At 37.9% G+C, this 27056-nt stretch overlaps 2 protein-coding genes, 1 long non-coding RNA gene and 1 pseudogene across 8 annotated transcripts in view; 2 read left to right on the top strand and 2 right to left on the bottom strand.

Moving 5' to 3' along the window:
• The window catches only part of XKR9 (XK related 9), a 49938-nt gene extending 42695 nt beyond the window's left edge, over positions 1-7243 (bottom strand). The window contains exons 1-2 of the mRNA XM_047727796.1: positions 7166-7243; positions 1655-2190 (exon numbers count right to left, since the gene is read on the bottom strand). Coding sequence (XP_047583752.1) covers positions 1655-1926 — 272 coding nt within the window. The 5' untranslated portion in view covers positions 1927-2190; positions 7166-7243. The remainder of the gene's footprint in view (positions 1-1654; positions 2191-7165) is intronic.
• On the top strand, positions 3419-4145 carry LOC125098733 (mitochondrial import inner membrane translocase subunit TIM14-like; annotated as a pseudogene).
• Positions 7244-10123: 2880 nt separating the features above from the next.
• The window catches only part of LACTB2 (lactamase beta 2), a 39511-nt gene continuing 22578 nt past the window's right edge, over positions 10124-27056 (top strand). For 2 of the 3 annotated variants that reach the window (XM_047724023.1, XM_047724022.1), the window contains exons 1-3: positions 10124-10306; positions 15927-16090; positions 21356-21482. In XM_047724023.1, the coding sequence (XP_047579979.1) occupies positions 10185-10306; positions 15927-16090; positions 21356-21482 (413 nt within the window). In that variant the 5' untranslated portion in view covers positions 10124-10184. The remainder of the gene's footprint in view (positions 10307-15926; positions 16091-21355; positions 21483-27056) is intronic. The other variant, XM_047724021.1, reaches the window with a different exon arrangement.
• The window catches only part of LOC125096895 (uncharacterized), a 49685-nt gene continuing 33724 nt past the window's right edge, over positions 11096-27056 (bottom strand). For 2 of the 4 annotated variants that reach the window (XR_007126431.1, XR_007126432.1), the window contains one exon: positions 11096-11348. This is a non-coding gene — a long non-coding RNA (uncharacterized LOC125096895). Of the gene's footprint in view, positions 11349-13368; positions 14187-27056 lie in introns of those variants that run through there. The other 2 variants (XR_007126434.1, XR_007126433.1) reach the window with 2 other exon arrangements.

Consider the following 27056-nt stretch of genomic DNA (forward strand, 5'->3'; position numbering starts at 1 on the left):
TTTCTTTTTATCTATTACATATATATTGCTTTTAACAGAATTAAATGCCTTAAGATAATAATGAAAAGGTCAAATGAAATTAGACATATGGAAAATCATAGAATTCTCAGGACTTATTTAGATTCCTAATTTAACTATAAAATAACAAGATGAACAAGATGATTTTTTTTTTTTAAGATTTTATTTATCTGTCAGAGAAAGAGGGAGAAAAAGAGAGAACACAAGCAGGGGGAGCAGCAGGCAGAGGGAGAAGCAGGCTCCCTGCTGAACAAGGAGCCCGACATGGGACTCCATCCCAGGACCCTGGGATCATAAGCTGAGCTGAAGGCAGATGCTTAACAACTAAGCCATTCAGGCGTCCTCAAACAAGATGATTCTTAAAGTTATTTTTAGTTCATATGATTCTGTACCTAATTAACCATATGGCTACTGCAATTATTACAATAAAAATTTCATATCGTGAAATCAGTGGTATAAGAAACTTAAAAAATTAAGTGATCTAACACAGTTGCATGTGATAAACTGTATTTATATAATCAGGATTGGAATACAAAATAGAAGATAAAAGATTCATAAGACACAGAAATGAGTCATCCCCCCACAAAAACTGAGTACATACCAGAAAAAGTAACTTAATTTGAAGGGGCACGTGCACCCCAATGTTTGTAGCAGCAATGTCCACAATAGCCAAACTATATAAAGAGCCCAAATGTCCATCAACAGATGAATAAAGAAAGAAGATGTGGTATATATATATATATATATATATATATATACCTGTATAGATATACAGATATAGATATATATGAATATTACTCAACCATCAAAAAATTAAATCTTGCCATTTGCAGCAACGTGGCTGGTACCAGACAGTATTATGCCAAGCAAAATAAGTCAATCAGAGAAAGACAATAATCATATGATCTCACTCATATTTGAAATTTAAGAGGAAAAAAAACAGGATTGTGGGGGGAAAGGAGGGAAGAATAAAACAAGACAAAGTCAGAGAGAGAGACAAACCATAAGAGGCTCTTAACCATAGGAAACAAACTGAGGGTTGCTGGAGGGAAGGGGTCTGAGGGAATAGGGTAACGGGGTGATGGACATTAAGGAGAACACATGATGTAATGAGCACTGGGTATTATATAAGACTGATGAATCACTGAACTCTACCTCTGAAACTAATAATACACTATATATTAACTGAATTGAAATTTAAGAAAACATCCCTTAAGATTTTGAGAGAGAGAACACACACGCGTGTGCACACACACACACACGCTCATGTGTGCACGTACACAAGCAGGGGAAGGCGGCGAGGAGACGGGAGAGCAGCAGATGCCACGCTAAACCAAGCCTGACGCAGGACTGGATCCCACAACCCTGAGATCATGACTGGACCGAAATCAAGAGCTGAATGCTTAACCAACTGAGCCACCCAGGTGTCCCAAGGTAAATTAAAACATTCTATTAATGAACCTAGAAAATTCTAACAGTAGCAACGACTCATATAACCACTGATAGTGAGGAGCAAGTGACCTTTGTGCTACATGCAAGTAGGGGAACTTTGTACATTTGACTACCCAAACACAGAAAGGTAGTTTCTTTTTACATAAAAGAAAAATAATATTAATGATCAAAAGTGTATGCTCACCTTGTAAAAACTCCTCCTTGCAAGCAATGAAGTAGAAGAAAACAGTGCTGACTTTCTTGGCCTGCTTTCTTTAAATCAGCCTTGAACCAAGAGTAACTAAAACATTGTACCACAAGTGTTCCAAAGAGCATAAAGCTTACTGTTAAAATACCAAAAACATTTCGTCCTTCATAGAAAAACCTGACAGATACCCAAATGTCCACAATTAAATCAGTTATATAGATTATAATGCCAAGAACTGACAACATAAAGTGCAATTTAGTGTATTTCATTATGAATCACTAGAGCTCTTGGTTATCTATTTTCTTCTCTCATACAAAAAAAAAAAAAGAAAAAAAATAGTATTAGTGCATCTGTTAGTATAGCACTGAATTTTAACTTCTACTACTTAAATTTATTCAAAAGAATAAATATGAAATTGAAACACTAAAACCAACGTGAGTAATTTTCTTTTCTAAATGTCCTATCCAGATCCAATTTACAAGGCTTTATTCAATCTTCTGTTTTTCAGTGATCTTCATTACAGATGACAACACCTAAAATGAAACATATATAAAAGATTCTAAAAATCTTGACTGTAATATTAAAAACCCTAGGCCATGATTTTATCAAACCTCTATTTTTCTAGAAATAATAAATTATGACTAAATATGGTTCTTATAATAGTTTTGGGAAAGAAAAGCCTCAGAAATACACTTATTAGTTGAAAACTTCCTGACTACTTACCTTTTAAAAACCATAACCTACTAACAAAGATATTTATCACAGGTCCATCTACAGTGGCAAAAAATTAGAAACAATCTAACTGTGTCAACATACGAAATCAGTAAATAATGGTAGATTCACAAAATGGAATACCACAAAGCTACTAAAAAATATTTAACACGGGGTGCCTGGGTGGTTCAGTGGGTTAAGCCTCTGCCTTCAGCTCAGGTCATGATCTCAGGGTCCTGGGATGGAGCCCCACATTGGGCTCTCTGCTCAATGGGGAGCCTGCTTCCTCCTCTCTCTCTGCCTGCCTCTCTGCCTACTTGTGATCTCTCTCTGTCTGTGTCAAATAAATAAATAAAAATCTTTAAATAACTTAAAAAAAATATTTAACAAAGGTGCAATAGCTGTAAAAATTCTTAATATAGTTTTTAAATTTTAATTCCAGTTAACGCACAGTGTGAAATTAGTTTCAGGTGTACAATATAGTGATTCAGCAACTCCATACAACACCCAGTGCTCATCACAGTGCACTCTTCAATCCCCATTACCTATTTCACCCACCCACCAGCCACCTTCCCTCCAGTAACCATCAGTGTGTTCTCTATATTAAGTTAATATGGTTTTGATTCAGCAATTCCATCTAAGAATCAAGCCTAGGAAAAATGTCACAAATGTGCACAAATATATATACTATTTGCAAAACCTTCTTTATAATAGCCAAAGGTTGAAAACTGCCTAAATGACAAATGAGATCTAGTTCAATAAATTATGGTACACCAGAGTAAAGAATACACCACACAACCTTTAAAAAGAATGAAGACGTTTTGTATAAACTGGCCTCAGAAGATCTCCCAAGACATATAAAGTGAAAAAAAAAAAAAAAAAAAAAACAAATGCCATAAAGATAAATATAGCATTTATGGGTTTTTAATTATATACAGAGAGAGGAAGGAAGTTGGGAGTGGAAAGCAAATGCAACTTCAATCCTATAATTAATTATTCTTTTATACTGTTGAAATTTTTTATAAAAGACGTGTACCCATATATTACTTACATAATCTCTTAAAATAAAAACAATAGTAAATGATACTTTTAAAGAATTCCAATGACTGGACAAATGTTAGCTAACATTTACTTAGCACTATGTGTCAGGTATTAAACTAAACCTTATACATAGAATCCCCCATTTAAAATCTTACATCAAAATTTGGAGACAGGTATTACTATTGTGACCCCGATTTTATAAATGTGGGCTGAATGCAATCTACAGACAAGATCTGTCTGACTTGGCAGCTGCTCCCATATTTCCTGGGGTACTTGTATCTGGGCCCTTTGTACCTGCCAGTGGTGCTTTCTGGTAGAGGCATGGAATTGATGGCTGCAGCCTCTGGGCTGGGATAAACCTCTCAGTGGATGCAGGGGCACCAAGCCAGAGCTATGGGCCATGTAGTAGTAGCAAATGGACTGACCATTACTGCTGCAGGATCTGCAGGCTTTTGTTTTGCAAGCCATGAAGCATACAGAGCTTCAAACAAAACGAGTTTTCAAAGTCTACCAAAATCTATCTTCAGTGACAGCTATTACAGAAGTGGGTTTGAACACAAAGTGCCAAAATAAGAGGCAGCATTAACAGCAGTGTAAGCTCTACTACCAATAATGGAAAAGAGATGCTCTTCTACAAACTGTGCTTTTTAATCACCCTGACAAGGGAGGATCTCCTTATACAGCAGGAAAAATCAATGAAGCTAAAGATTTACTACAAGGTCAAGATAAAAAGTGAAGTAAAAGTGCAATGAGTTTTTAAATAAATAAAATTTAAAAAAAAAAAGTGCAATGAGTTTTAAGTTCTTACTAGTTTATGTTTAGAAATACTAGCTTTTTATAATAAAATGTCTCAAAGCTAAAAAAAAGTTCTATTCAACAATGTTTAACTTTCCTAATTGCCAATGTTTCATGTAAAAATACAGATTTTTCACTGCTATCAAAAAACTGAAAGATCTTTTACAAGAGACTGACCTTTCTTCATGAGCTGTGAATGCCCTAGGTGGGGTATGTTCTCTCAAGTTCACCACAGTAGCCCTCCACCCCATTTCAGTCATTTCAGCAGCTGGGTCTCAATGACAATAAAGCTACCTACTAGCTGTGTCCTCAAACAGTTCTTTTACCTCCCTGTGCCTTATTTTCTTTCACTTGAAATATGGAAAAAATAATGGCATATAGATCATAGGGTTGTGGTGAAGACTAAGAAAGAGGACATATATAATACATACAAATTTCTAGGAAAGTACTTGGCAAACAGAACTCAATAAATGTTGGTTACCATTGTTACCTTGCCTGCCTGATCCCTATAAGCATCTGAGTTTGCAAACTTGGACTTCACATTAAAGAATGTTAAGTAAAAAAAAAAAAAAAAAATACTATGGCATGATTGCAAAGCTTTGAAAATACAAAAAAAAAAAAAAAAAATGACTGGAGGAATACAAAAATGTTAACAGTAGTTTAACCTGGGGGAATAATGGTATTATAAATGAATTTTTTTCCTCTTCTTATTCTTTTCTACATGTATGAACTGAATGGTTTCCCTCCAAAGTTCTTACAAAATACTAACCACCAATGTGACTGTACTTAGAGATGGGCCTCTAAGGAGGTAATTGAGATTAAAAGGAGTAATAAGGACAGAGCCCTAATCCAATAGGGCTGATGTCCTTATATAAAGAAGAGACAATAGAGACCTCCCCCCTACACACACTCCACTCCCATACCCACACAAGAAAGGCCACATGAGTATGCAGCTACGAAGCAATCATCTGCAACCCAAAGTGAGAGGCCTCACAAGAAACCAACCCTGCTGGCACCTTGATACTGGACTACTAGTCTCCAGAACTGTGAAAAAATAAATGTCTGTTGTTTAAGTCACAAAGTCTGTAGTTATTCTGTTACGGCAGCCCAAGTAGACTAACACCCTACATGTTCTATAAAGAATGCTTATCACTTTAAAAACCAGGAGGTGAAAATGTTACTGAAAACACACACCAGCTGATACTTAGTGTTCTTATCATTTTACCCCTTATAAGATTTTGTTTAAAGTTTTCAAAATAAAACTAAAAGGTATTTCACTCTTCATAATGAAAAAAAAAAAAAAATTCACTATCACTAGTTTCCCTGACAAGAATGCTGTGGCCAATAGGATGGAAAACAATAATTTTAAAATTTGAGTTTTCCCAAACGAGCAGGCCATGAATTTCCATGTGGTAAGTTTCTTATCTTAAAATGAAAGACATAAGTATGGAGTTTAGAAGGATGAGATTTAATCAGAAGGTTCTGTTCAACTGAAAATATTTACTTAGAACATACCATGTGCTGTTCTAGGCTTTGGGGATATAGCAAATGACAAAAGAAACAAAAAAATCCCTGCCCTTGTGGAATTTACATCTGAACAGAGAAAGACAGTCAATTAACAATAAAAATAATAATATTAGTTATTAAATAAATAAATGAATTGAATATTATATTGGAAGGTGATAAGTGCTATGGAAAAAACACAAACCTTGGTGTTGGAAGTAGAGACGGGCACATCATGAGTTGCAATTTTAATTAGAATGGTCAGGACAGAGAGTACCTGGGTGGCTTAGTCAGTTAAGTGTCTGGCTCCTGATCTCAGCTCAGGTCTTGAATGGTCAGGACAGGCCTCACAGAGAAGATGGCATGTAAGTAGCGAAATTAGTCATGTGAATATCATGTGGAAAAGTGTTCCAGATGAAAAGAACATCTAGTTTGAAAATCTAATGTACCAGACTTCAAATATGTCCTCCAGAAACAAAAGTTCCACAAAATATTGGCAAATTCCTTACCATGGTTATACTGGATGTGTTTAATGTGCATCCAGTCCTGATCTAATATTCTAAAAAATATAACTTCTTAAGCTTCACTATGTAGGGAGGAAAAGAACATCACATATATAATGGAAAAATAGTAATAGCAGTAGCTATCATCACTCAGTATCTACTCTGTATGTGGAGTACTATACATACATTTACTTTAATACTCACAAATCTCTTTGGGAAGGGTATTATTGGTCAAAACACTGAGACTTAGAGATGAGTTTAGAGGAGTTATCTCTAATGAGTAAATCATTTTAATGTAGATAATTTCCTTAACATTACAGATTTTAATACCTAAGCACTCCACGTGTACATTTCTTAACCACTCTCCCCACAAAGAGAGTTTCCTTTATCCAGCTATGGATATGGAAAATACTAGCAGTTTTGAAATAAATTTTACAAGAAAAATACTAAGAAACATAGAAACTCCATTATTAGCAAAACATTTTCAACAGACTAATGTGACGTGGCAACGTCTCTATTCCTAATTTAATCAGGCAGAACATAATGCCAACCAAAAAGAAAACTACAAAGCAAGGAAATAAATATAGCAGCTCTCATAAAGAAAGCCCACACCTCCTTCAATAACCACATAGTGACCTAACTTGTATGAAGACTAGTTCATCTCTATCCCTACAGTTAATCACTTTTTCCAATTATTACCTTAGGAGAAATAATACCACCTATAAAATTTGACTTTACAGAGAATTCGTGACACTTGCTGACTTAATAGAACAGTTTCAATCCAATTTCATTCAGAAGTCAACTCAGCTATGTGGCTAACTGGCTGCCAGCCAAAATACATGACCTTTGCTCACTGTACATGATCTCTTTGTAATAACGCATATGTTTGAAGAAGTAAAAACTAGCAAACTTTCATTTGTCAGCCAAATTCAACACATATAAAATAGAGACTTACTTGTTAAGTATAAAAAGCCTTAACTCAAAGTCTCTCCTGGAAAATCATCATGGGAATCTTATTTCTTGTTCACTGAAAACGAGAACCATTAAAGGGCGTGTAAACCTTTCAGCATGAATACTAAAATGAAACTGAAGTCATCTGTTAGTCATATGTGGGATTTTTTCATCTAGTGATAAGAGAGTATCATTGCAACTACAGTACACCCCCTTTATAATTGTCACACTGGGAGAAGGAATAACATGGCTCCTCTCACAGGCTGACTAGGTTACAAGGTTTTACTGTATTCAAAATTTAAGTTTTAAGAAAATACAATTTACCTCACAGAATATCCAAGTAGATAACAAGTGTTTAAAAAGGAAGGAGAGATTCTTACATTTGAAGTACTCTGATAAAGAATTCACAAAGTATTTTTTTAACTTAGTCTTACCTTTTTCAAACTGTACACCTTAAAACCTGTGTCCCAAGGACATGATTGTTGGTTTCCCAAAATAAATACTACAGTTGTTCTATTTCCAAGCCTTTTCTCAAGATTATTTACTGTCTAGAATGCCTTTCCTACCTCCATCTACCTGATGAGGTTATATCAGTCCTTTAAGGATCAGCTCAAAACCCTACCACCTTCAAGCTTTCCCAATCTTCACAATTAATTTGATTCTCCTTCTTCCTCCTTGCAATCCTATCACTTCAACTATACTTCTCTAGGATTTACTCAGATATGCTTTAAAATAAGATAATGTATGTCTCCTTCCTGGTAATAAGCCTCTAGAAAGCCAACTATAATTTTAACACCCCCCCATATGTCTACAATAATACTATGCATACTGTAGGTAGATGTAAATAATTATAAATGTAACTGAACAGAATATAAAATCTTTGGGTTTTTTGTTTTGTTTTGTTTTTTTGGTGAGCAGGAAAGCAAAGTTTATTGAGTTTTATTGGGTACAATGCTCCTGAAGAGGGCAGGGACCTAGGAAGTTTGCCCAAAATCATTATTTCTTGGAGAAGAGCTTAAACTTCAAGTCACATACTAAACATATCTACAAAGACAATTTTGTAGTAGCAGCCTAGATCTCTCTTCTAAGTTCAACCCATATTTACCCAACAGTCTACAGATTTCTTTACCAGGATATCCCACAATCATCCCAATTTTAATTTGTCTAAACCAAGTTAACTACCCAAACTCTGGTAGCTCCTTGTATGACTCAAGTGAAGTCACTTGAGCTTTAAATTATTTGTTAAGTCCATTTGGCAGATGGAAGACCTTGGCAATGAATTAAAAGAAATAGAGATGGAGGGGCGCCTGGGTGGCTCAGTGGGTTAAGCCGCTGCCTTCGGCTCAGGTCATGATCTCAGGGTCCTAGGATCCAGTCCCGAATCCGCCTCTCTGCTCAGCAGGGAGCCTGCTTCCCTCCCTCTCTCTGCCTGCCTCTCTGTCTACTTGTGATCTCTCTCTGTCAAATAAATAAAATCTTTAAAAAAAAAGAAATAGAGATGGAAGCCACAAGGGAAATTCTATTTTAAAACAAAAAGCCAAGGGATAAAAAAATGGAACTGCCCACCAGTCCCAGAAATTGCTGTTCCACCCTCTTCTCAAAGGTTTGTTGAATTTCCAGCACAAGGTTTTTCAAAAGAGAAAATGGAGGTAGCTTCCTGACTGAATAGCCATTAAGAGACTACAAATAAATAAAACTGGGGAGCTGAAAGTAACTGATGTGGGGAATTTTGATGGTTCTTCCAAACATTTTTGTAAAGGGCATATTGCCCTTTCAGCAAAGGTTTTTGAAACACTTTTCCATTACAAGTACATCTTTTGAGACACACGGCAAAGAAATTTGTCACCCATAAAACAGGTGTGTCTTTCAAGAAATCCAGAATATTAAACTAACGATTTGTAAAACAAATGCTGAAAAATAGTAGTCTCTTCTTCAGAAACACCTGCAAAAAAAGTGTTAAAATGTGTTTCCTAAATTTTATAACCACAAGCACCTAATGTGTCGCTCTCCTACGTGTTTTGAAAAAGACAAGTCGGGACAGTGGATATGGGACAGAGGTATGTATCTCTTTTGCGGTAGCTTACATACAACTATCATAACAATGCAACGGATTGTAGAATCTGCGCATTTCCTTTTAGGTAAATCGTAACTCAATTTTTTTTAATAGGAAGGGGTGGTTAATACTGGGATAGTCCATGCTTAGATTAGAAAAGGGCTCCTCATAGCGAAAATGGGACGAAACTCAAGGCCGAGCTAGGTCTCTGGGCAGGAACACAGCACAAGGAGAGCGCGCCAAGCTCCTTGAATCTAACGAGAGGGGGACAAGTGTTGGGGCAAGACAGCCAGGAACAAGGCTTCAGACCCTGAGCTGGGTTCAGACTGCTGGCACCCGGCCAAGTCTCCAAATCCCCGTTTCATTTGTAGAACAAACATAAAAATAGTGCCTTCCTCCTCGTGTCCTTAGGAGAATTAAATGAGATAGTGTTTAGAAAAAGCACTTAGCATGGCAGTAAGCACTAAGTAAATACTAGTTGCCCCTATTTATTATAAAAAGCAAACAGGTTTCTTAACTCACACACAAAACACACACACATCGCCATTGGCTGAAAATAAGAAGCCCACCTTCCCAGAATATAGTGCTCCGCAACTAACCCCAAATCGGCCTGCCCTGTGCTCCACAAGACTTCCCAGGTTAAAATGTCTCTCGTCCACTGGGATGAACGCCACAAATTGCTGTGAAATCACCAGGTTGTGACAGGAAATGGCGCGCGGCCAGCCGAACGCAATCTCGCCTCGAGAAGCCTCACGCCTCGCGCCCTAGCCTACGCTCCCGCCTCCGCCTACGGAGCCCGGGCGGCGTCAGGTGACCTCTGGCCCCGCCCCCAGCACGGCTGGCGATTTCCCCTCCGCCCTTTCGCGCTACGTCAGGAGACTGCTGGCCCCGCCCTACCTCTCCCCTGCATTGGCCTAGTAGCCGCTTCCGCGTTCGAGTAGTTGCGCCGCCCCGGGCTGCCGCAGCGGTCATGTCGGCTGTTTTGCAGCGCATCGAGCGGCTCTCCAGCCGGGTGGTGCGCATCCTGGGCTGTAACCCGGGACCCATGACCCTGCAGGGCACCAACACCTACTTGGTAGGGATCGGCACCAGGTAAACGTCCCTATTCCTCTTTAACAAACGTCCCGGCCTGCGGGACGCCCAGAGCTGGGGCTGAGACGGCTGCTCGGCGAAGGCGGAGAGGCTGTGCGCCCCTGCAACCTGGAGCTCAGTGTCCAGTCCGGTCCAGGCAGCCGCACTGAGGACCATCTTCCGACGCCCCCATTCCAGGCCTCCCCCAAATCACTGTAATACCGGCTGGTAACCTACCTCAGAAATGACTAATGAGGGTGAAATAGTGAGAAAAATCAAAACTACCTGCTTTTGAAACCCAATGGGCTTTGCCTAATGTTGAATGCCAGGGTGAGTGTTTAAGCTGTCGAGAAATTAGGATCGCCTGGAGTTAAAAATCCAAGAAAGCATTTACTTTGCTCACCTTCTGACTTTTCACTAGTGTTTTGCTCAAGAGTAGAACTTGCCCTTCACAAAAGTAATTAATTGTGCGGAGGCCTTTTTCTTAACTAAGCGGCAGAGGGCAGGATTTTCATGCTTCCAAATTGCTGGAGTCTGAAACACCAAGGAGCCCCGTAGTTCTTGGGAAAGAGGAGCAGACTGATTTTGGTTTTCGTTACTATTGTGTAGCCTCATTTAAGTTACTTTGCATATGGAATAACCTCTATGTATTTCTAAGATTCTTCTCTCGTTCAGCTGCATTGTTTTAGTGTAATTTTGCCTAAGTGGTGAGAAACGGTGTACTCCACAAATGTGCATGAACAAAATTTTATATGCTTCGTCTTTAGTATACCCTAGGTAATACAAAATAAAAATAAAATACCATTCCCCTTAAGCATAGAATTTAATTGTACATTTCAAGATGTGTTAAAATTAACATAACTGATTTCTAAAAAACAGTTTAATAGTAATTGGAGTTTCCACTTGAAGTATCTGCTGGATTTGCCTTTTTCCAGTAAATCAGAATTTTAGATGGAGCAGAATGAAGGAACTAGAAGTACTGAAGTCAGACAGGCAGAAGTTAGGTTCAGAAGAAACAAGGCAGGGTCCAGTAGGTACAGGAGCTTTAGGCAGCCTCCAGGATCTAGGACGATAGAGAATTCAGCGGAAAAAAATACTTTAGAATAGAGTCTGTCTTGTCTGGGACTCCCTCACCCCAGAATTCCATAGGCATTCTCTTCTCTCTTCAGTGTGTCATGTTAAGCTAGTTCTAACATCAGTACCTATTCTAAAAATTGACTACAGTCAAAATTGCCCTAAAAAGTCTCTTAGGAGGCACTGTGTTAGAGATCATGTACAATCACAATAAGTTTGGTGCAGCCTGCTTTTTCTTCCAGCAATAAAGCAGATGGCTGGTTCTGTTTGAAAACCAGATGAAGAAGTTGGCTTGCATTTGGGGGCCATGTTGTATGAAAAATACATACTGTTATCTTTAAACACTAGAACCACATTCAGTGTAGCAAAGTACTTGTGCTAAAAAGAGACATAAATAACCTGAAAGTAACTGAGAGAAGACATGCATGGTCTCCCACTTTACACTGCTTCCACTACTACTCACATAAAGTCATGGGGTGGAATAGCCAGTGGAATCACTCATATGTGATACATATATATATATAGTCACACTAGAATATATATATATATATATATATAGTCACACTAGAATAAGTTAGTGTGTAGATAATGCTACTCTACCGTATAAAGTAGAAGTCAGGTGGCAAGCAATGAATACTAATTGGGTTCAAGTAAGAGGTTCAGATATTGGTATCCACCTGTCTGCACAAAACTGTTCTAAGATCACAGGTTGGCTCCTATATCACCAAATCCAATGGCATTTTTCCATTCCCATTTTATTTGAACTTCAGTATCTTTTGACACTGTTGACCATTCCCTCCTTGATTTGCTAATGCCACATTCTCCTGGTTTCCTTTTACCTCTCTGGCTGTTCTTTCTCAATCTCCTTCATGGAATCCACCTCTTTACCAGATCTTTAAGTGTGTGAGTTCCTTAAGATGTAATAGTCTCTCCTGTTCTCATCTATATTCCCTCCCTACCTACGTGATCTTACCAACTTCCTTCGTGTCAAATGAATTTCCCTAAATGAATTTAGGGAATACCAAATGAAATTCATTTGGGTTTCAAATGAATTTTCCCTAAAGCATTACTAAACCTAGTGTGATGCCTAGTGTATAGGTACTCAGTAACATTTGAATGGATAAATAATAGCCAGATCTTCTGAAGAGTATTTCCATGTTCCTCTTCTGCTCAAGAAATTCTAAAAGCTGCAGTTTTTACCTTTATTACCAAAACTGTAACTACCTGGAGAGCAAATAGTTTATCTTTTAATAGGGAAAGGCAATCTAATGTAGTAATTAGAGTTAAGACTCTGTACTCTTGTCACCTAAATCCAAACCCTAGTTTATGACTTCAGACAAGGCAGTTGATTCTCTAAGCTTCAGGTTCTTTATCTGTACCCTGAGAATTGAATAGCATCCACCTCAAAGGATGTTATGAAGATTCAGTGAAATTTAAATGAAAAATCTAATCAAAAGCACTTAAGAAATCCTAGCATATGGAAAGCATACTATTATGTTAGCTACTATTATCACTTCTTCCATCATAACATCCAGACAACACTAGGTTCATGGTAGGTGCTCAGAAAATACCTAATGATTTGCATCTTATAATGAACATAACACAGTATCTTGTACATGGTAATCATTCATTAGAATTTGAACTAAACTCATTCAACATATATATATTGAGTGCTTACTTTGTGGCCAGGACTGTTCTAGATTACTAGGGGTACATCAACAAACAATAATTCATTGATAGTAACTCAGACCTGATTTTATCATCTCTTCTCTTCCTCCTCTACCAGAATCAGGGGTTCTTAATCGAAACGCTATGGTCCTAAAAACGATATAGTTCAGGGAGTCTCACCTTGGCGGGGCGGGGTGGGGGGGGAGCAGAATTATGCCATTATTAAAATACCTCAGACTGAAAATTAGCCTTTATTCAATTATGAATATGGACAACAAACCATAGTGGTAGTAGCAGTACCTATGATTTTTTTCTCTAATATTTTCATTGCATATTATAGTCATGATAGATATTTCAAAATTGCATGTGTATTCATCTCCATTTAGAAATTATGATCATTGGGGCACCTGGGTGGCTCAATGGTTAAGCATCTGCTGGGCTCCCTGCTCAGCTCAGCGGGGAGTCTACTTCTCCCTCTCCCTCTGCCTGCTGCTCTGCCTACTTTTGCGTGCATGCACACGCACTCCTTCTCTCTCTCTCAACAATAAATAAAATCTTTTTAAAAAAGAAAAAAAAGAAAAGAAGTTATGATTATTCTAAGCTTTGATGCTGATCTTGTTACTTTATATGGTAGTAAAGAAGCACATGTAACACTATAGCATAATTTTTTTTAATTTTGATAACTATTTCAATCGAATTGATTTATTTTGTAATCTTACATGTTTTATTTTATACACTCCAAAAAAATTATTCTGAGACTAGTCCATGGGCCACACTACCAGGGGGGCCCAAAACATCAAAAAGGTTAAGAACCCATTACCTAAAGTTGTCCATCAAAACCTACTGAAGTATTCCCCATATCCAAAGAAAATGGGCATTGCAGTTAGAAAGGTGTGGGTTCAAATATATCCTGTGCTGGAATTCGTGAGTCTAGGCAAGTTACGATATTACATATATGTCTGACATATCAAGGCCTCAGTTTCCTCATCTGTACAATGAGAGTAAAATTTTGGGATTGTTTTGATGATTAAATAAAATGAAAGAAAGCCGCTACCTTATTTATTCATCCAACAAACATTTACTGTCAAGTTCATGCCACCATCTAGATCCTGGCAAAATCAGACCAGGTTCCTCCCATCATGGAACTTAAATTTGTAGGCTGTGGGAAGGTGTGGAGATAGGCAAAATTAATAAACAAGTAAATATATAATATGTCACATGGTAATAAGTGCTATGAAGAAAAAGCAAGGAAAGATGGCTGGCAGCATCATCAAAATTCATCATAACCCAAACCATATTTATCTCAAATTTGCTCCCTCCAGTGTTTATAGTCTTCATTAGTCACACACCAGTCATTTTACCTAGAAACCTCAAAATCATTAATTTTTTTCCCTTTCCATGCCAAATCCAGTTGTTTAAAAAAAAATCCTGTTGATTGTGCCTCCTAAATGTTTTTTAACCACCACCTCCATATATTTCCACTGCCTACAGAACCTCATAATGTATTTGTGGGCCAGTATATCCATCTAGTCTCCCTTTCTCCAGAAGGAGCAGTTATAACTATGTACTTGTAAAGTAGAGCCATTGCTCTATGGAACTTAAGGTATAGATAAAAGCCTGTGGATCACAAGGCCATTGTCCCCACCTCCACCCCTGACCCCTCCCCCATTGGAGGAGAGTTTGGTTTTTTTTTTGGCTGTGCATCTCAGGGAACAGGGTTAGGGAAACAAACCATCCCATATAAAATAGCCATCCAGATACTTCAGGTCATATTTACCCCATTTGAATGTTCAGCAGAATGTTGTTTATCTGTCACTGTTACTCTTTGTTCTCATAGCTTCCTCTTCCCACTTTCCACTAGAATGCAAACAGGATTTTTTGTCTTGCAAGAAAGGCACGGCACATAGTAGATAATTTATAGTTAATAATGTATTAATGAGTGAATGACTGAGACTTCTCATCAAGACTAACCTTCTCTCCCCCAACCTGAATTAGGGAGGTACCATTGTGAAGTGGCATGAATTAAAAAATTTATGAGTTGGTTCTTGAGGAGGAAGATGTCCTGCTTATATATATATACACACATATATATATGTTATATTTATATACATATTTATATATATATTATTTACATATATGTAAAATCAGGAAAATTTTATAGAGAAAGACCATCATTCCCATGAAATGGTGAGGAAGGGCAAACAGTATAAAGAAGGTTCAGAACCACAAGCAGAAAAATATAACTGATAGGGTTGTTTAGGTAAAGAAAGAAAGCAACTCAGACATCTCCCCATGCTTCCCTATTCCTTTCATTTTCATGTGGAAGGAAGCCAATGTAAAACTTTAATGATAAGTTTTGCATGTAGTGCAGAAGACTAGGTTTCTTGAGGAATACCTCTAAATCCAATTCTTTCATATCTATGAGACATCTGAATATGTTGTAAAAGATCTCAAAGCCAGAGTGGATAAAAGCACATATTCTGGAGACAGAATACCCAGGTTTGAATGCTAGCTTTGCCATTTATTTGCAGAGTAACCTTGGGCAAGTTATATAATAAAATACCTCCTTTAAATAATCGTGATGAATAACACAATTGTTAAAGTATGTAAGGTCTTTGGAGTAGTGCCATATTTAAGTGGTATGTAAGTATTCAATATTATTGTGCCTTGAACTTGCCAAGTTCAGACTTATATGGAGCTCTAAGATTTTTTCAGAGAACTTTTCTTACAGTGAGATTACAATAGTTAGGGCACAATATCATATAGCTGGTTTTCAAGCAGGTTGAAAGCCAAGCAATTTAAGCAGTTTCTTAAATGTAATAGGAATTATCTGTGTGAGAAATATGCTTCTATTAGTTCTGTGTTCCAATTGTGTGATTATCGTTCATTTAATTTTCAGGAGAATCCTCATTGACACTGGAGAACCAGCAATTCCAGAATATATCAGCTGTTTAAAGCAGGCTCTGACTGAATTTAACACAACAATCCAGGAAATCATAGTGACTCATTGGCACCGTGATCATACTGGGGGCATAGGAGATATTTGTAAAAGCATCAATAATGGTAAACAGAAAACATTAATTAAGCTCTTTGAGAAAAACTATGTTTTCAGAATAATTTATTTCTGTTACAGAACTAAGTAAGCCAGTCAGTCGTTTGCTGAATACCTCATATACTTACATGGTACTTTTAGAAATTAATATACTTTTGATACTGCCCCCAAGTTTAACAAAAGAGGAAAGGAAAAGTCCTATTTTCTATTTCAAAACTCTTATCCCTCTTAATTTTCCCCTTTTCCCAGGGGAGAAGGTCAGTGGATTTTGTCTGTAGTAGTAATAATGACATTTGCTGCTTCAGAGCTAATAATAACTAACCACTCTTGAGCATTTACTATGTGCCAAGCCTGTGATAAACACTACATGGGTCTGCAAGGTAGCTTCTATTACTGTCCACACTCTAAACATGATCTCAGGTCTTCCATAACTTTAAGGCAATTACTATGATACATGAAAATGCTGGGGAAAGATCATTGTATTGACAGTTCTCCATCCCTGAAAGTTCTGACACTTTACCATCTTGGTCCTTTTACCCCCATCTCACCATCACACACATTGATTCCTTCCTTCCTTCCTTTAACAAATTCAAGTGACCACTCTTGTCCAGGCCCTGTTCTTGGCACAAGGGATGCAGCAGTGCACAAAACAAAGACTCTGCTCTCCTGAAGCTTGCATTTTAGTAGGGAAGGTAAATGGTGAATAAATAATAGGTCAGAGGTGATGGGTGCTATGAAGAAAAATAAAGCTAAGTGAAGAAAAAGGGGAGAGAAAATAAAGTGACAGAAGGCAGTGGCTTGTATCTAAGGTGGCTAGGGAGAGGGAGAAAGCTATACAGGTATCTGAGAGGAGGCTATACCAGACTGAAAACATTGCAGGAGCAGAGCTACTAGAATTGGGGTATACTTGGCAAGTTCAGGGCATATGAAGGACAGGAGGGTCAGGAACATTCATATTCAGAGAAGGGACATACATACACATTCATCTTGTGTTTTTAAATATTTTTAAATGTCTCCTTTTTAGGACTTGAGACTACAATTAGGACACCAAGATATTATCAACCAAAGCACCCCAGATCACCAGGCTGCCCATTATGAAAAACGCTTTAACCTCACTTTGTTACCCTCTAGCCTCCTTTCTTACAATCCTAGAGGACTGTATGCCATAAGAAATCATCTTTCAATCTAACTTCTCCTCACCTTTCTCTTGTCTATCTACCCATTACATTTTGTGAATTAAAAAACTATGCTGAAGGTTCTTGACTAGCTTTGGCCAAATTTTTTAGCATGAGTTTTAATTTAATGTTAAATTAAATGTTAATGTTAAACATTTTAAATGTTTATGACCTACTTTTTCTCCTTCATAAATCAACTTTATTGATCTTGAATTTGTATACATAAAATTTAGCCATTTTAAGAATATAGTTTGATATGGGACGCCTGGGTGGCTCAGTTGGTTAAGCGGCTGCCTTCGGCTCAGGTCATGATCCCAGCGTCTTGGGATCGAGTCCCACATCGGGCTCCTTGCTCTGCAGGGATCCTGCTTCTCCCTCTGACACTCTGTCTGCCTGTGCTCTCTCTCTCTCTGACAAATAAATAAATAAAATCTTTAAAAAAAAAAAAAAAAGAATATAGTTTGATAAACATCTTTGTGACCAATCTAGTCAACACAAAGAATACTCTCATGACCCCAAAAAGAGGTCCCCTCGTGCCTGTCTGCAATGATTCCCCCTCTAGCAACCACTGATCTGCTTTATTTCACTATAGATTAATTTTGCCTCTTCTAAAATGCCACATAATGGAAGCACAGAATCACTCTCTAGCTTCTTTCACACCGCATCATGTTTTTGAGATCACCTATGTTTCAGTATCAATAGGTTTTTCCATTATTGCCGAGTGGTAATCCGTGGGAGGACTATACCAGGATTTGTTTATCCATTCATCTGTTAATGGACACCTAAGCTGTATCTTTAAATTAAAAATTAGGAGTACCTGAGTGGATCAGTTGGTTAAGCATCTGACTCTTGATTTCAGCTCAGGTCATGATCTCAGGATCATGAGATCCAGCCCCGTGTTAGGCTCCATGCTCAGTGAAGAATCTGCTTGAGATTCTCTCCTCCTCCCTGGCCCCTCCCCCTGCGTGTGCACACGCACATGCACACTCACTGTCTCTCAAAAATAAAAATCTTTTTTTTTTAATTTTAAATCATTTTTGGGTTCCATACAAAATAATGAATATTTGCATAATAGATTATGATTTAAAGAAAATCAAGGAGAAATTTGACCCTGCCTCATAGCCACTAAAATTTTAATACTTTGAAAAGTAGCTCATCGACTTTCATTCTGAACTGTATTGAAGCTAGACCTTGAGTTGCCCAGCACTGAAACAGTGCAGAGGTACCTTTCAGAATCTCCCCTCAAGAGTCCATGTATTTCTTCATTCTCTAAACCCTTAATTGCTAGCATTCTTGTTCCATTTTGTTTTATTATTTTCTTTGCTCCATATCATTTTACTACTTCAGTTAATTATTAGTATGGCAGAAATTTGTCAGCTGCTTTATGATTCTAACAACTGTGGTTTTACTGGCCACACCAAAATTACAAGTGTCATTTGTAAGATTCCTTTGAAAAGATACAGCAACCTGCTTTCAAACCTTTAAGATACAATCAGTATATAATTCTAGAACTCCCAGTGGCTGGCAGGAAGCCACAATTTTACTAGACATGAGAACTATATAGCCCCAGGCTGCCCCAGTGTTTTGGCTTGTTTTTAAGTAAATCTTATAAAATATATTTTGTGACCTGATAAATATGTGATTTATTTTGCAGCTGAAGTTGGGTCTTTGCCATACATTTCCCATCCCGGTCTTAAAGAGTCAAATGTTTGCTTCTATGCCTCTCAGTTAGATTGTGTTTTCATTAGAAAGTATTATAATATCACATGTTTGCATCAGCTTCCATAATTAGCATTAACAATGATGTTATAACCCATTATTCAAACCTTTAGCAAGAAAGATTTTCTACTGTTAAAATAATCATATGATAGAGACAGAAAGTAGATAAGTGATTGCCAGGGGCTGGTAGGAGGAGTGAATAGGGAGTGACTACAGTTGGGTAAAGGGTTTTTTTGAGGGATTTTGAAAATATTATAAAATTAGATAGTGGTGATAGTTATACAGCTTTTTGGATATATTTTAAAAACACTGAATTGTACTCTTTGAAAGAATGAATTTTATAATATTGAGTTATATCTCCATAAGCTTTTATTAAATATAACAATTATTATATGATTGCTTTCAGCATACCCTTCTCCATCCTGCCTATACAGATTGTTATTGTGAGTAGGATGTGTGTGTGTTCATGTTTGTACATAACTTTAAAAACTGACACAAAGTTATTTCATAGTATGACATTTGCTTTGTAATTTCAAGATAATGGTGAGTTTTTTGGAAGGATTGTGTGCCAGAGGTCTCATAACTAGAAATATAATACCTCTCCTTCTTTACTGAAAGACAAAATTATACAGATTAAAAATAAACACATACCAAAAAACCTCCCCATCTCACTCCAGAATGAAGACAGCCTTATTATGTAATGCCATTTCCCAGAATAGCATATTATTTTTTGCTTCAGCCTCTAAGATATAAAATAATAGAGTTTGGGCTGGAGAGAGAAGGTCTAGTCCCAGTGTGTTTTATTTTTATTATATTTGCAATATTTCTATCTCCTCATCTCCTATACTAGCCTGACTTCTGTGCCTTGTCAGTTTTTCTCTGAATGTCTTTTTCTCCCAAGTTTCATTGCTGTCACCTTAGTTCTAATACTCACATTCTTCCAGCTGGGTTATTAACAAGTCATCCCCTCCTGGTCTTTCTGATCTCTCACCCTCCAGTGTCCCACCTAGAGCTGCCATATTGATCAGTTAACACTATTTGGTTTTCTTTCTAAAGAGAGTACAGTGGCACACATATGGTAGAGTTTAAATTCCTCTTTTCTGTGAAAGGCAATTTAAGGCCTTCCATGATCTGAGCTCATCTAATCTCCCTGTCTTTATCTCCATGTCTCAGCCAGTGTTTTGCATTAGACAAGTTGGTAGCATACATTGTTGCACATCTGCCATGCTCATTGTCATTTCTATGCTTTTCCTAATACTGTTCCCTTGCCTATAAATCATTCTCTGTACCTTTTCCCAAATCATTCATCTTGTAAGCCACACTTCAAGTTCTGTCATATTTGTGAATTTTTTCCTAATTGTTTTCCTTTCTCTAAACTATTGCTTTTATTAGCTGAATAACCCATTTAGCATTCATTAAATGGTACTGAGTATAGTTCTCTAACTATTTCTTATCTGTAAGTTTTATTTCCCCAACTGTGATAGTTTTTAAGCACTTCAATGTCACAGTGCTTGTAATCACTCTATATAGTATACTTGGCACCCAGCTGTTGATTGGTTAATTGATTTTCTTTGTGTCAGTGGGAGGTAGTATGGGTTAAATTTATTTTAATGGTGTAATATCTCAGTCCTGGGTTTGGGGCTTTCTTTCAGCAGTCACAGAAAGAACACTATGTTAATCATCATTTTGTTACTGAGTACTGCCATGATGCCATGACTTCTTTTGCTATATGCTAAGACTGGACAGAAAAACATTCCTCGGTTCTGTATTGCTGCCTCTTCAACACCCATCTTGATATCAAAGCTAGCCAAGATTATAAAGAACTACTTTCAAACTTTCATATAAAATAAGAGTGACTAGAAAATCACAAAGGCTTTTATGTAGACCTAGAAGTGCATGAGAGAATAAAAAGCTCTTTTGTTGAGGTAGAAAAAAATGGTTCAAATCCCAGAGATAGGCTGCTATAATCCATCCCATTTTCTCTTGTCTCTTAATGTTAATATTTTTTGCAGTCATTCACAGCTAGCTCTATGAAAAGTTGATCTCTTATTTTTTTTGTTTTCATTGAAGAATTTAAAGAGCATACTTTTAATGAAATCAGATACGAAACACGACATGACAAAAGTGCAAAATTGAATAGGTAGACTGCAGACTTAGAGAAGAACAAAATCATGAATTAAGCAACAGTGTTACAAAAGGAAGGAGTTTGAAACAAGAAAGAATAAAAATGGCTGAAATAAATTAATGGGGTAGAGAAAGGGCTTAAGAAATTACTGCAAAAACCAAATACAGGAAAAACATTAGGAAAGAAAGTTGATCTCTTAAAAGGCTGAATTATCACTTACAGTATGACTTAATATATTTCATATGTTTTGTTACTAGACACTGCATATTGCATTAAAAAACTCCCACGGGATCCTCCGAGAGAAGAAATTATAGGAGATGGAAAGCAACAATATGTTTATCTTCGAGATGGAGATGTGATAAAAACTGAAGGTGCCACTCTCAGGTCAATAAGTGTCCTTTAATCAGGGAAGGGGGAGGGTTATGTATGTGTCTTATAAAAAGGGAGTAAAGGATGATTTCTGAATTTTTGCTTGTATGAGTAAGGAATATCCCGGGAAGGATATAGAAGATCTGATAACATGGTACTCTGGGAAGAAACACCAGGTTGCTTGAGAAATAGGAGAAAAGGAAGAGTTTTCATTCTATCCACCCTTTTTAAGTTATTTGTTTGAGTTACATGATTACCAGTTTTTTAATAAAATTTAAATTAAGAAATAGATAAGTATTTCCTGCTGGGAATGGTTTCGGGCTCTACTCATCAATTAAATTCAGGACTTTCTCATGCTCTCAATTCTAAAAGATGACCCATACGTAAAGTAAATACATTTTAGGTCAGCCCCATAATCCCCATGACCTAAATCAGGTCGAAAAGTTGTTTCATACTCAGTAATTTTAAAACTGAACTACGTAGGGTTCTCCTCTATCCCCCACAGTCTACTTGCTTTCTGACTTCAGAACACCTACTGCTCTCAGCACTTAAGATTTTATTTTTTCTTCTAAGACAGAAGCTGGCTCCAGTTCATCTTTATCACTCCCCCTTTCCCCACCCACCACATCTTATCATGTTAGATTTTACCTTAAAAATATTTGCCCATGCTGTCCCTTTTTCTTCATGTCCACTACCACTACTTCTTATTTAGTATTCCTGTCTCCAGGCTCCCCTTTCCAAACTACACTTCATACCCAGTGTCACTTGAAACCTTGAATAATTCTTAGTGCCTATGAGATCATGTTTATTCTCCTTACCATGTCACTGTCTAGCCCCAAACCACTTTTCTGGTCCAAGTTCCTACCACCGCCATTGCAAATACAATTAACCATATCCAGATACCTGGACACATTATATATGTTCATGCCTTTGCTCATGCCTTCCCCTTTACCAGGTATGCATCACGACTTTCCCCCTACTTGTCTCCCTCATAAATACTTACCTATTCATTCTTCAGACTTCAGTTCACAAGTTACTTATTTCAGGAACCCTTTCTGGGCAGAATTAACTGCTCCCTCCTGACTTTTTTTTTTAAGATTTTATTTATTTGAGAGAGAGAGTGAGTGAGCGAGAGAGAGGACAAGCCAAGGGGAGAGGCAGAGGGGGAGGGAGAAGCAGACTCCCTGGTGAGCAGGGAGCCTGATGCAGGGCTTGATCCCAGGATCATGACCTGAGCCGAAGGCAGATGCTTAACCAACTGAGCCACCCAGGCGCCCCTTTCCTCCTCTGACTTTCATATAACTTACGTTATTTTATCATAACACTTATTAAATTTTATTGTAATTTTTGTATAAGTAGGTATCTCCATAAAAGGTCATCAACCCTTTAGGTTCACAGTATTAGTTAATGCCAGTCGCTGTAGCAAACCGACCCCCAAATATATAATAGTTCACACATGAAATAAGTTTTCTTCCCAGTCACATAACGTCCAGGAAGGACTCCTGATTATCAAGTGGCCCCTCTGCAGGAATGTTTCAGACACCTTCCATCTTGTAATTCCACCATCCTCAAGAGTTGGTTTCAAGGTTGCTTTGTTCACCTCAGTCAGTCCAGTGGGTGGCAGAGAAGGAGCATAGAAGGGATCTTTCATGGGAGGCTTTCACAGACCAGACCTTCTGTTACACTGGCTATAAACTCAGTCATAGGCCATTCCTGACTGCAGGGAAGCTGGGAAATAGGGTTTAACTTCATGCCCAGGAGAAAGAGGAAGGAGGTTTGATGATAAACTAGCTATTCTCTGATACACAGCAGAAGCCAGATTCATCTTCAGATCCTCAGTCCCTGGCATATGGAAACACTGAATATTTATCCAACAGGTAATAAATATCTACAAAGAGGGCAGTGGATAAACAAGTGAACGAGAAAGAGAAAATAACTGGGTATCCATGCCCCCTTTCAAGCCAGTGTTCCCTTTTTCCTAATATGCCTTTGATTTGTAAATTTAATTTATAAACCCAACTAATTTCTGGGCAATTTTCTTAAAATGTTCTTGTTGGAAATATGATAGTGTCTCCTGTAATTTATTTATGATACCAAAAGATAATAAACATTACATTACTAATTCTTCAGAGAGTATTCTTGACAATACTGATTTTCCCCCATCACACATTAAAGACCTATCTCAAAGGCTTGGGAATCACAGTACTGGTTTATTAATTATCACAGAATCGTGGATATTAAATCTATACCTAATTTGCAGATTAAGAACATTAGGCCCTTGGTAGTTAATTACCACCCATCTGCCATAAACAGACCATATATTATAAGGTTTTAAGAGAGAGACACAGCAGGGAGAAGAAGCAGAGAAAGAGGGAGAAGGACAAGCAGTCTCCCCACTAAGCAGGAATCCCAGTGTGAGGCTCGATCCCAGGATCCTGGGATCATGACCTGAGCCAAAGACAGATGCTTAACTGACTGAGCCACCTAAACTCCCCTATTTTAAGCTTTTTTTTTTTTTAAGATTTTATTCATTTATTTGACAGAGAGAGAGAAATGGTGAGAGAGGGAACACAAGCAGAGAGAGTGGGAGAGGGAGTAGCATGGTACCCGCTGGGCAGAGAGCCGGGTATGGGGCTCGATCCCAGGACCCTGGGATCATGACCTGAGCTGAAGGCAGATGCTTAACGACTGAGCCATCCAGGTGCCCCCTATTTTAAGCTTTTTATTAATATATACAACAAGAAAAGTGTATATATCATCCATGTGCAACATGGTGTATTGTTATAAACTGAACAAATCACATGAGCAGCTTTCAGATCAAGAAACAACAACAAGGGTGCCTGGGTGTCTCAGTTGGTTAAGCATCCGACTCTTAGTTTCAGCTCAGGTCATGATCTCAGAGCCATGAGCTTGAGCCCCACCTCAGGATCTGCACTCAGCATGGGGTCTGCTTAAGGCTCTCTCTCCCCTTCCCTCTGCCCCTCCCCACTCTGTCTCTGTTTCTGTGTGTGTGTCTCTCTAAAATAAATCTTTTAAAAAATAACTTAGTAAATAACCTTTTCACAAAAATACATTATAATTATGCTAGAATCTGAATAAAACATTTAGTTTGCTGATGACGATGCTTCCCTAGTTCCATTTTTATCAAGTAAGTAAAAGCCAGTTGTTTTAAATATTAACAAGAAGATTCATCATTAAGCAAAAGTTCCATAAACAGAAGGTAAAATCTACTTAAGTTCTCAAGTATTTGATGTCCAGTTGATCTGGTCTGCTTGCCAATTTGGGGGGAAAAATACATTAGAGATGGGGACAATACCCACCAAGAACCCTTAGGTAAAAAAGTAGGAAGCAGGTTTTTCAGTAGGATTTGATTCTGAATATAACCTTCAAGAATTTTCTAGTGACCTGAGTTCCATTTCTCAAAGAAAAGTCAGTCCGACAGCTTTTGTTGACTATTCTAAATCTCCTAAGAGAGCCATCTTTATAAAGTCCACTCTATCACAGAAGTGGCAGAACTAGATAAATTGCCACCTGATGAATGGGAAGGCCACAGCTGCAGTTCCTCTGATCTTTAGCAAAGCACCTCTGATGTCATCTCCTTTTTTCCTCCTGCCTATGTGAAGTGAATTTTAACACCGTTTTTATGCAGATTAAAGCATTAGCTACCCAGGTGACTGGAGAATTAGAATTTCTGATCCCCTAATTTAAGAAATCTGTTGCCTTGGTTATCAAAGAAAACCATTACTGAGTTCTGGAGTAGGGGGTGGGGGGACAAATAGAGGGTGCACTCCGAACCCATCAATGAATAAGACAGTCTGCAGACTCTGAAAAAGAGTGGTTCTCCAAGTGAGTTTCTGTAGATTAAAAAAGATTGGGGGTCTGTTTGTAAACACATTGTATGTATGATTGTTCCTAAGATTGTCCATAAGATACAAGCACACCCACACCCACATACTCTTATAGTGGTGGAAAATGCCTCTTGGAATTATTTTCATGTAACATTGTATACTTTCATCAATAGGTTGCAATGGGTTTAATCAAAAAAAAAAAAAAAGAAAGAAAAGAAACGTCTCCATATCACAGTTTACTTTCCCTGTCCCAGACCTGGAGCGAGCCACGTCTGCAAGAAGCCCTGGTTTATTTGAGTGGGAAATGGTATTTCAGTTCCATCCAGAACTAAGTGTCAGGCATGCTCTAGACTTGTGGAGTGTCATTACTTCTGGGCTTTTCATAGAGTTAAGGAAAAAAATGAAATGATGAATTCATAATGATTCCTCAATTCAGATGAGAAACAACCCCCAAAACCTTAATTTCCTCATTCATGTATTTTTTTTTCTTTATCCCACAGTAAAAATCTTGCTTCTCAACATCAGTTTATTGTTTATATTGTCATACAGTAAACACAAAACAGTTTCGGAAACACAGTAACCAGTAACACTGCCAACAATAAACCTATTAAGTAAAATTCAAAATCTTTCCATTTCTTTTAACCTTAAGATACATTCTATTAAAGATGTATAATCTTAGTATTTCAGAATTATTTGAACTAATAGTAGCATGACTGTGCTATCTTTCCAGTATATGGTAAGATTGATTTCTTTCATATTTATAGTTTTAGTTTTATGTTTAGAATATATATTTACATAGCTCAGAAGTTAAAACTAATAAAAAAAAAAGTTACTATCAGATAAGTCTTGCTTGCATCTCTGTTCCCTGCATCCCACCTGCCTGCCCCTATAGGCAGCTGTAATTCATTAGTTTTTTATCTATCTTCCGTTTCTTTTTACAAAAATAGGGAGGGACCCCTGGGTGGCTCAGTTGGTTAAGCCGCTGCCTTCGGCTCAGGTCGTGATCCCAGGGTCCTGGGATCGAGTCCCGCATCGGGCTCCTTGCTCGGTGGGGAGCCTGCTTCTCTCTCTGCCTCTGCCTGTCGCTCTGCCTGCTTGTGTTCTCCCGCTCGCTCGCTCTCTCTCTGACAAATAAATAAATTTGGAAAAAAAAAAAAAGGGAAATATATACGTATACCTTTTTATTTCCCCAACATTTCTTGGACAAAAGAACAACTGTAAACATTCTTTCATGCTTTGTTTTTTAAGAGAGAAGCCCTGGTTAGCATTTTTTTTTAAAGATTGTATTTATTTATTTGACAGAGAGATCATAAGTAGGCAAAGGGGCAGGCAAAGAGAGGGGGGAAGTAGGCTCCCCACCAAGCAAAGAGCCCGATCCCAGGACCCTGAGACCATGACCCGAGCCAAAGGCAGAGGCGTAACCCCCTGAGCCACCCAGGCACCCCTCTGGTTAGCATTTAATGAACCTCCTCCCCCATGGCTTGAGGACCCAGTTCCCACACACACCCATGGATTTTCTGCTCAGCTCTTCTGCTTTGCTGTCTTCAGGATGACAGGCTGTTTGGGGAGCTTTCCCTTTCCCAGAACTTTCTAGTAGCCCGACCATACTGCATCAACGACAGGAGCACCTCCCTTCTTGTTTTTGGTAGCATTTACCTGAGTCTCCTCACCCGCCAAGGTTCCTGGTTTATCAAAGTTGACAGCTGGGCTCTGGTTGGGGCTCTGGTTCCTCTTTAAGTGG

The sequence above is a fragment of the Lutra lutra genome, chromosome 4 (genome assembly GCF_902655055.1).
Source record: "Lutra lutra chromosome 4, mLutLut1.2, whole genome shotgun sequence".
Taxonomy (NCBI): domain Eukaryota; kingdom Metazoa; phylum Chordata; class Mammalia; order Carnivora; family Mustelidae; genus Lutra; species Lutra lutra.